The sequence below is a fragment of the Tachysurus fulvidraco genome, chromosome 25 (assembly GCF_022655615.1).
Source record: "Tachysurus fulvidraco isolate hzauxx_2018 chromosome 25, HZAU_PFXX_2.0, whole genome shotgun sequence".
Taxonomy (NCBI): Eukaryota; Metazoa; Chordata; class Actinopteri; order Siluriformes; family Bagridae; genus Tachysurus; species Tachysurus fulvidraco.
In genome coordinates this window covers 16,883,728-16,894,465 of record NC_062542.1, presented here as the reverse complement: position 1 = coordinate 16,894,465, position 10,738 = coordinate 16,883,728, and the positions used below count along the sequence as shown (strand labels likewise).

The 10,738-nt window shown below is 40.7% G+C and overlaps 2 protein-coding genes across 3 annotated transcripts in view; both read left to right on the top strand.

The window, feature by feature from the left end:
* The first annotated feature begins 2,603 nt into the window (after nt 1-2,603).
* Nucleotides 2,604-8,281, top strand: slc51a (solute carrier family 51 subunit alpha). Of its 2 annotated transcripts, none has more exons than XM_027152578.2 (8): nt 2,604-2,868; nt 4,571-4,722; nt 4,837-4,910; nt 5,160-5,318; nt 6,604-6,715; nt 6,800-6,946; nt 7,208-7,419; nt 7,829-8,281. In XM_027152578.2, exons 1-7 carry the CDS (start codon nt 2,808-2,810, stop codon nt 7,370-7,372), a joined length of 870 nt encoding a protein of 289 aa, XP_027008379.1. In that variant the 5' UTR covers nt 2,604-2,807; the 3' UTR covers nt 7,373-7,419; nt 7,829-8,281. The 2 variants fall into 2 exon arrangements, with proteins under 2 accessions (XP_027008379.1, XP_027008377.1); XM_027152576.2 differs by having other exon boundaries at nt 2,621-2,868; nt 7,208-7,313.
* Nucleotides 8,282-8,490: 209 nt separating this feature from the next.
* The window catches only part of pdk3a (pyruvate dehydrogenase kinase, isozyme 3a), a 12,062-nt gene continuing 9,814 nt past the window's right edge, over nt 8,491-10,738 (top strand). The window contains exon 1 of the mRNA XM_027152568.2: nt 8,491-9,691. Coding sequence (XP_027008369.1) covers nt 9,592-9,691 — 100 coding nt within the window. The 5' untranslated portion in view covers nt 8,491-9,591. The remainder of the gene's footprint in view (nt 9,692-10,738) is intronic.

Below are 10,738 nucleotides of genomic sequence, written 5' to 3'. Positions count from 1 at the left end.
TGTGAGAGAGAGAGAGAGAGAGAGAGAGAGTGTGTGTGAGAGTGTGTGTGTGTGTGCGAGAGAGAGAGTGTGTGTGTGAGAGAGAGAGAGAGAGTGTGTGTGAGAGAGAGTGTGTGGGTGTGTGAATAATGTCCTGACTTACTCAGAGTCATGTAAGTCTGCTCAGCGTTTAGAATATTGTCTGATGTCTAACACCTTCTTTAGATAATATTTTATACCAAAATGATTTTCATTCATTTACATTTACAGCATCTTATTTCAGAGCGATGTATAAAAGTGCTTAAGTCTCTATCATCGAATACATTCACTCTGTTTCACTAGACTCAAGATACCATGCGCCTAAATCACACAAAAGGTTTTGTTGTTTTTTTTAACACACACACAGCAAACGGGATAAAGTGCTAGTTGAAGTGTTTCATGAATAATTAGGTATTGAAGATATCCAGTGACTCAGCTGTCCGGACCTCCAGGGGAAGTTCATTCTACCACCTCGGTGTAGAACAGAAAAGAGTCTTGTAGTAAACTTAGCTCTTACCCTGAGAGATGGTGGGACCAGTGGAGCAGTGCTGAGGTCTGAGGGTGTGAGGTGCAGTGTGAGGAGTAATGAGGGCTTTGGGGTAAGAGGGAGATTTGGCTTTGTAAGTGGAGCCGGTGGAGGAGCAAAGCAGTGAGGTGGTGTGGAGAACTTAGGCAGGTTGAAGACAAGTCACAGCTACGTTATGGATTATTTACAGAGGATAAGTTGTGTTCATACTGTATGTAGACCTGATAGAGAGAGCTGCAGTAGTCCAGTGTTGACATGACAAGAGACTGAACAAGTACCTGAGCAGCCTGTGTGGACAAAAATGGCCGAATCCTTCTAATGCTTGTGAGCTGTGACTGAAGAGGACTGAAGAGATCATTATGCAGGAATATTGCAAGATTGTGACCAGGGGAGGAATCACCTGATGATCAGCAGTTCAAAGCATCAACTATTGACCCTTCATCCATGATGAAACATCCACCAGACACGCTGAGATCTGAACAGACGCTGTGGTATCCGAGGGCAGGAAAGAGAAGATAAGTTGTGTATCATCAGTGGTAAAAGAACTAGTGCGAGGAAATTACTTCACCAAGAGAGTGAGTACACAAGGAGAAAATAAGAGGACCAAGTACTCAGCCCTGTGGGACACCAGTGGAGAGTCTTCGAGGAGCAGATGTTGCTCTTCTCCATGTTACCTGATATGTGCGTTCATGTTTGCGTTTTTAACGTTGGAAGACAAAATTTATCTTACACTAGATGGCTTTCTGAAGCAGGAAGATTCCTCTATCTACCACACACACACACACACTATCAGTAGAGCATTATGGGTAATTCAGGAAAATGTCAATCAAATAAAAATCTTAGAAGCTGCTGAAGATCACATGTTGATTCTGTTCAAGGTTATTGATTTACTTTCAGTTTTACTTTCAGTAAAACAATAAGAGTAAAAAAAAGGTAAAGAATATGAATAATGTTCTGTTTAATAATCCAACATCCATAATTATAATCAATAATTCTACTTTATATAGAATCACGTGACACTGACGGACCAATCAGATGATGAATATAGCAATTAAATGAAAAGGTTTGCAGGCAGTTAAGTAGTTAAATATTTGATCTGTTTGGTCCTGATCTGGTCTGATTTACTGTAACAGATTCCGACAAAGCAGGAAAACATTTTGGAAAGTACTATGAGTGATGAGATCATGAAACGAGTCGGCTCTCTGAATCGGTTCTTTTATTCGACCGTAAATGAGCCGATTTTTTCCTCTCTTTTTTTTTTTTTTTTTTTGTTGCTGATAAACAATAAACACAGCGTAATTTAATCAGGTGCAATTAATAAAACACGGAGCAATGTGACCTATGAGAAGAACACTCGGAAGTCTGAATGTCACAACATCTTAATGAGTCAGTTTGAGTTCATAGAGTCGACTCTTGTTGGTGAGACGAAAGATCAGACAAGTTTCATACATCATATACAATTAAACTCGACATTATTTATTTATTTATTTAGCATTAATGTAGTTTTCTTAAAGCATTCTGTTTTTATTTATTTATTTATTTTGCATTAATGTAGTTTTCTTAAAGCATTCTGTTTATATTTATTTATTTATTTATTTATTTATTTTGCATTAATGTAGTTTTCTTAAAGCATTCTGTTTGTTTGTTTGTTTGTTTGTTTATTTAGCATTTATGTAGTTTTCTTAAAGCATTCTGTTTTTATTTATTTATTTATTTATTTATTTATTTATTTAGCATTAATGTAGTTTTCTTAAAGCATTCTGTTTATATTTATTTATTTATTTATTTTGCATTAATGTAGTTTTCTTAAAGCATTCTGTTTGTTTGTTTGTTTGTTTATTTATTTATTTAGCATTTATGTAGTTTCCTGCATAAGGGATAAAACAGTAACATCATTGATTACAGAGTGCGAAGGAGCACAGAGACGTCACATGACCACTTAAACATTCCCCCTTCACCAAGTGAGTCGAATCCAGGACTGAAAGTACAGCAGCTTCCAGGACTCGACTGAATCTCCGCGATCGGAGACATTAGTGTTGTATTTAACTGAGAAGTTTTAATGTAAAACCTCCAACAGTGAGTTTGTTTGCACGCCTGCAGGGGGCGGGGCTGTGGAGTTGGGACATAAACCGTGCGGTTGTTCATCTTCACTGGTTATCAGTCTGATTCATAGTTCCTCTGTCCTCAGTGTGGCTTTGATCCGCCGATGAGATCTGCGTGTGAAAGCGGTTTAAGAGTGAAACAGTGAAGTCGGATCTGCAGGATGACCGAAATAGATCCAAGATGCACACAAGAGCCGCCTCTGGCTCTCCAAGTCATTTTACGTAAGTGTGTGTGTGTGTGTGTGTGTGTGTGTGTGTGTGTGTGTGTGTGTGTGTGTGTGTGTGTGTGTGTGTGTGTGTGTGTGTGTGTGTGTGTGTGTGTGTGTGTGTCTGTGTGTGTTTTGGATTAGACTCATTAAATAAAGGAAAATACTAAAACATGGTCATGCAAAAAAAGAGTGTGTGTGTGTGTGTGTGTGTGTGTGTGTGTGTGTGTGTGTGTGTGTGTGCTTGTTTTTTGGATTAAACTCATTAAATAAAGGAAAATACTAAAACATGGTCATGCAAAAAAAAAGGAGTGTGTGTGTGTGTGTGTGTGTGTGTGTGTGTGTGCTTGTTTTTTGGATTAAACTAATTAAATAAAGGAAAATACTAAAACATGGTCATGCAAAAAAAAAAGGAGAATGTGGAAAAAATAACAACAATGCAACAAAATGCTCTGGTTTATTAGTTTGGAGGATAAAAGCAAAAACAGCTCAGGGTTCTGGAGCAGTTTGGACTGAACCATCTGGTTCTGTTTGTTTGTTTTTATCATTATTTTATTTATACCCGCGAACAGAAGTCTGCACTCGTTTTTGTTCGTCTTTCTTTTTTAACAGAAAATGAATCCAGATGTTGTTATTAAAGCTCTTTAGTCATTTATCTGGTTAAATACGCTGCACTGCCACCGGTGTGTGTGTCCTGTTCTATGAAGATCTCCATGGAGGTGAAGGTCGGAGTGAAGAACCCGAGTGTCCTGTACAGAGCTCTGACTCGATGATCTGGAATCTCCCCAACATCCCAGCATCAGAGTCTGATCTCACCGATGCTCTCGTAGAACATGTGAATGAACACAAATCCACACAGACACGATCCGACGTCTGTGTGGATCGTTAGGAGAGATTAGTCAGATTTAATAGCGTAGCTGGTTTAAGCACATTCATAATCATGTGTGATGTTCCTTCATCACAGAGACATCTTTGTTCTCTTTGGTGTATTTGTGTAAATACTGATCTAGTCTGACATGATTAAACATGCCTTGTTTGGCTCGGTGTCTGTTTTTTTTTGGGTTTTTTTGTTTTTTTTTTACCAGTCTTTGTATCTAAAGGAAATCTTGTTTTTGTTCAAGGTTAGAGGATTTTCTGGTCTAACAGAATAGAAGCCAGTGAAATTCTCTCTTTGCAATTTGGGGTCAGAGGTGATACAGCGCCCCCGGAGCAGTGAGGGTTAAGGGCCATGTTTAAGGGCCCAACACTGGAAGCTTGGCAATGCTGGGACTCAGACTCTGATCCTCCAATCAGCAACCCAGTGCCTTAAGCACTTGCACCACCGCTGCCCCATCACTGAGTCCAGGGAATGTGTTTGGAGTAAATCAACGATTGTGGATTTCTTTGTGAAATGCTGGAGGTTAGATGGATGAAGAAGCCTGTTGTTGTTGCCATGGAGACTCCCGTTCTGCTAGTTGTTGACTCTTCAGTTGATGTAACCTTGTACTCCAACTCCACCATGTTCTTGCTAAAAAAAGAGAAGGAAAAAACCCAGACAGCTCGGTGAAATAGCTTTTTGTAATTCAGGACCACACTGCTGAGCTAACGTTACTGATTATTAGTGTGTGATGTTTCTCCACACAGCGATATGTGTGTGTGTGTGTGTGTGTGTGTGTGTGTGTGTGTGAACGCTCGGTGGTCTGGGAGTTTATATTTTTTGTGCTTTTTCTCCCGGACAGAGCTCGACGTTTTCGGGATCACCCTTTACGCTGCACTCACTTTCATGGCCACGGCGTCCATGCTGCTCTACATCGAGGAATGTGTTTATATCTACAGGAAAGTTTCCTCCAACAAAAAGAGCGCCATCATCTGGGTGAACGGAGCCGCCCCGGTGAGAGAGGCTTCTGTTTGCCTGAAGTGCATCGTGGGAGATTTTTCACTGTACTAAACTAATTTTTTTAACTAAAATGTGTTGGGGTTTTTTTAAAATTATTTTATATCGAAGGTAATCGGTGCCATGTCCTGTTTGGGAATGTGGATCCCGAGAGCCACGATGTTCACAGACATGACCTCAGCCACGTGAGTGTGAACAAAAAAGAATAAAGAACAAAAAAGAATCTTAAAACAAACAAATTAATTTTTGGAACATAATTTAACCTCATTTTTGGCTGAAGATTTATAATTCTAGAGACTGTAAAGTTTCTCAAATTAGTTCCTTTCTTTTTAGCTACAAAAAAACGAATGACCTGTTTACTGTTTTGAACCATGCATACATGTGTGTGTATGTGTGTATGTGTGTGTGTGTGTGTGTGTGTGTGTGTGTTGCAGGTATTTTGCCATTGTGGTGTTTAAGTTTCTGATCCTGATGATCGAGGAGTGTGGAGGTGACGAGGTTTTTCTGAAATGTTCAGCTAATAAAACGTTCCGGATCAGTACCGGCCCGTGCTGCTGCTGCTGCCCCTGTCTGCCCCCAGTGCCCATCACACGGTAACACACACACATACACAAGCCAGAGTAACATATACGCAGTATATGCACTGTACACGATAAGCCCAAAAGTTCACACCAGTAGGTGCCTCCGATCCAATCTGTCACCACAAGTTCAGAAGCACTCGGTTGTGTAGAACGTCTCAGTTTCTCCTTCAACTTCACTGAAACTCAGTCCCTGATCCATCATGACCATGTTCCTGTGCACAAAGCAGCTCCAGGTCTCGAGTGTCCTGCACAGATCCTTGACTCTGACTCAACCCCACCGAACATCTCTGAGATAAACTGGATCTGGAGTCTCCTCAACATCTCAACATCAGAGACTGATCTCACCGATGCTCTTGTAGAACGTGCGAATGAACACAAATCCACACAGACACGATCTTCAGAAGAGAAGATTGGAGGAGATTATAACAGCAAAAAGAAGAGAAGTACATAGTGTATGGGTGTGATGGTCAGGGTGCACATACTTTTGGCTGTAGAGTATAGCGGACTAGACAACAGTGAACGTCCTGCTGGTCATTAAACTCTCTCTAACATGGTACCTTAGTCAGGTCACCTGAATAACCGTGGGGTCGTTACACCTTCAGTGGAATTAGTGACCTGTCGAAAAAAAACACACCTCCTTATTAATACCAGGAAATCTGTCTGGATTTTATGATTGGATCTGATTTCACTGAAGGTGCCAAAATTTTTGTTTTAAAAGTTTCTTAAAGAAAGAATGAACACAATCTGATCCTGTAAGAAATTTTGTGTAAGTTTTAGTGATGTATTTTCTGTTCCAGTGAAGTAAAGACAAAATGTAAATAAACATAATTTTTAAAGCTTAAAAAGAAAAAGAAAAAAAAACATCACATGGATATCAGCTGATTTCAGCATCATCAGAAAAGGAAAGAAAAGAAAAGTATTTTTTTCCTGGAAAATCAGGCGTGTTTCCTTGTTCGTCCAGAAGATGGCGCTGTAGTTAATGATTAGTATGGATTTGTTTCCTTTACAAGCTCTTACTGGGTTAGAACAAAGTCAAAAAATAAGTAAACAGTTATCGGTGTCAGTAGTCGGTTTTTGCTGATAAATAATAATTCAGGTTAATTTATTAGGGTGAAATGATGAGCTGTTACTATGGAAACGGGAACGTTTTAGAACGAGTGCATCAATTATAGAAAATCAATCAATGTCAGTTCAGTGATGGAGCACTGTCGCTTGTATGTGTGTGTGTGTGTGTGTGTGTGTGTGTGTGTGTGTGTGTGTGTGTGTGTGTGTGCGTGTGTGGGGGGGGGGGCGGTAGGCATTCTCTGTTCATGCTGAAACTGGGCTCCTTCCAGTTCGCTGTGCTGAAGGTGGTGTTCACCATCCTGTCCATCGTCTTGTGGACTAACAAGAACTACGACGTGGCTGATGTGAGTAGAGTCGCTCGTCTCAGCACCGCGCGGTCGGGTCGTGTATGAAAATGAGATGAACTTGTAGTCTGTGTGTTCGTTCAGATGAAGATCAGCGGTGCAGCGATCTGGATCAACCCTGGCGTCGGCGTCCTCACCATCATCGCCCTGTGGCCCGTCTCCATCATGTTCATGCACATACGCAACACTTTACGCAGCGTGAAGATCGTCCCCAAATACGCCATGTATCAGGTGAGTCTCTGCTGAACACAGTCTCTAATTCCATGCAAAGTTCTGTTCCTGACGTCGTGTAGATCTCGTTCTCATTAGATGGAGATAAACACGCTTCAGTGCAGGGAACTGATTTATCATCAATTCGAGATGAATGCATGGATAAATTTCATAAAGTTTGATAACTTTGTCCTATTAAAATATCCTAGAACTTGTGAATCCAGTTAGTGAAACATTCTGCTTCTTTTTACCCATGATGCCTTTCTGCGTGTTGTTCCTAAGCTGGTGCTGGTGCTCAGTCAGCTGCAATCAGCCATCATTAATATTCTGGCCATGAACGGGACGATCGGCTGCAGTCCGCCGTTTTCCTCTCAGAGCCGCGGTTACTGTGAGTCTCACAACGCTGACATAATTAATGTAGAACTACTGAAAAACCAGAACTCATGAATATGCAAATTAGAAACGCCAAACTCCTCCTCCGTGTCCTCCTGCAGGTAAGATAACTGCAAGTAACCTGATTAATTCCACAGCACATAAACCTGTTCTCTATGTAATAACAGTGTGACCATAGCAACCGTCGATCAGTTCGTTAGTGCTAATTAACTTAGAGTATTATTACAATTTTTATATCAAACGTGAATTTTTTTTGTGACACGAATTAAGCTCGTCGAAGCCCCACGCTGGCACGAGTGTAATGCTGATTTAGCAGCAGTCTGTGAAGAAGAGGTCTGAGGTCACAGATGTCTTATTAGTGACATCACGAATGTAGTCATACGTAGCCCCGCCTCCAAAACAGTCACACAGTTTTGTATTGGAAGTAATAAACGATTAAAAAGTCGAGCAAGACGTTAAATGCTAAACATTTGAAGTGTTTCCGGGTTTTGTTTTGTTTTTTTGCCCCAGTGATGAGTCAGCAGCTCCTGATCTTGGAGATGTTCATCATCACGCTGGTGACTCGGTTGTTGTACCGGCGTCAGTACGATCCCGTTCCTTACGGCGACGGCGATGAGGAGAAGAACGTCGTTCTCGCCGTCGATTCCAACGAACACTGTGTGAAAAATAATCATTAAATGTTAGTTTTATCGGCACGTCACACTCACACCAGGTGGAACATAGACCTACTGTATACATATGTGTATATTTTTGTATTTATAAACATGTGGCTCATTTTTGACCAATCAGGTAGAGGATATTTTTTAAACCAAAAGCACACATGAGCTCCAGACTGTCTGTAGGTCTGTCCGACTCTTTACACGAGAACAAGAACAAAGTTTTACATCTTATTGTTATTATTACTGTTTTTCACTTGTAGCCCTTTTGCACAAGAAATGCAGAATAAATCCATGTGGAATTTGATGATCTTCACCGTTATTCCATCATTTCTCTGGAAACGTCTTCACCGTCTGGACCTAATGGTGCAATCAGTGTTTAAACTCTCTGTTGTTTCTCAAAAACTCATCAGATTTTATGTCTAATCATTTTTGCCAGATTTTATGATGAAGATATAACGATCTCTTTAATTAAAACTCGAAAGCTTTAAACAAGTATAAATAAAGTTCATCTGAACCTAAGGGCTCATTTTAAACCCAGAAGGTGGTCTGAAGAGGAAACACATCTACATGTGGACGAGTGGAAAGTCCTGTGACGACGGCACACAATAAATGAGCATCGTACAGATTTCCCCAGCGAGCGTTTTGTCCTCACAGCTCCAGCTTCTCCTGTGTGGAGTTCCACATGTTCTCCACATGTTCTCCACATGTTCTCCAGGTTTTCTGGTTTTCTCCCAGAAGCTGGTAGCTGGATTGGTTTTGCTAAATTGACTCTAGATGTGAAAGATGAGTGTGTGATTGTGTTTGTTTGCATGTAAGGTGAATTTCCCGGCTTCGTGCCCAATATTCCCAGGATAAGATCCTGACCAGGATGAAGATGAACAGATGAAGGTTTTATAATATCTAATCTGATGATAATGAAACTTCACATCAACTCGTGTGTATCGACACCCACCACCCCATACACCCTACCACACACACATCCCCCACCCCACACACACGCACCCCCAAACACCATACACACACACCAGACACACAAACACATCATACACACACCCTGTCTGATGATGAACAGAGACCTTGAGGAAGGTCAGAAACCCACAACTTATGGACGCGTCACTACGTGTAAAATCACGTGTTGTGCACGTGCACACACACACACAGGTTATATACGGCTGCGTACTTCACATTTCAACCGAACTTGACACGCGCCGCACGTCTGTGTCTGACCAATCAGAAGCCGCGGATCTCTACTTCCGCGTTTCTGAGCTAACCAATCACAGCGCGGAACAGCAAAACAGCCGGGTTTCGGAGCAACGGTTCAGGTTGAAAAAAAAAACCCCCAAAACAAACAACAGCTGGATTTGGGGTCATTTTGGTGCTTTAGTGATGATGATGATGATGATGATGATGAAGGACAATGTGCATGTGATGGGGAAAGGCTCTGAGTTTACAGCATGAGTTTGTTTACGGATTTTCTGCTTTCAATGGAAGAAACGGAACAAAAACATTAGATATTATTTATTATTATTATTGTTGTTGTTGTTGTTGTTGTTGTTGTTGTTATTATTATTGGGGCTAATAAACAGTGCAGCTGCTGTTTAAACTCAGAGCACAATGAGATTGTCCGCGTTTCTGTTGAACGTTTCTACAAAGATTGAGTTTTACTCCAGATTCTCACCGTCTCCTCTCTCCATCAAACAGTTCCTCGAGTTCGGTAAGTGACATTTTATGGTATTATTGAGGATGTAGTGAACTGATACATGGTGTTTATAGCAGGAGGTCCTGGTGTGTTATAATGTGTCCTGATGTGTCGTGATGTGTCGTGATGTGTTCTAATGTGTCCTGGTGTGTCGTGATGTGTCCTGATGTGTTCTAATGTGTTGTGATGTGTCCTAATGTGTTCTGATGTGTCGTGATGTGTCCTGGTGTGTCCTGGTGTGTCGTGATGTGTTCTGATGTGTCCTAATGTGTTGTGATGTGTCCTAATGTGTTCTGATGTGTCCTAATTTGTCCTGATATGTTCTAATGTGTCGTGATGTGTCCTGGTGTGTTCTAATGTGTCATGATGTGTCGTGATGTGTTCTGATGTGTCCTAATGTGTCCTGATATGTTCTAATGTGTCGTGATGTGTTCTAATGTGTCCTGAAGTGTTCTGATGTGTCGTAATGTGTTCTGATGTGTTCTAATGTAACCTGATGTGTCATAATGTGTCCTGAAGTGTTCTGATGTGTCCTGATGTGTCCTGATGTGTCTCAGGCTCCACGAACCTTTTATAGTGCATTAGATGTCTAATAGACCCATAGAGGTTCAGATTAGACACAGAGTCTGATCACAATGTCACTAGGGTATAAAATATAACTACAGGACTTGGGCTTTGACAAAACTATGATTATTATTAACTAAAAGTTTTATCTCTCTTCACTCATCCCTATTATTAAAGTGCTAATTACAGTAACACAGTGCTATTGAATACCGGAGTCTGATTGGTCAGAAAATGTTGATTAAAATGAATATATTATTGCTTTACGCAGTGAAGGACAAGATACATTTATAAAGAATGGAAAAAGAAACATTTATGAAGAATTCTTCATAAACTCTCTTTTCTTTCTTTCTTTCTTTCTGTCTTTCTTTCTTTCTTTCTTCAGACGTAAAACGATATAGATCGGATTGTCCGATGTTCATCTCATCCCACGGTGCCATAATTCCGGACACACGACATGTTCATATCATCATTTGTTATAAATCTGGATTTATTTAGAGA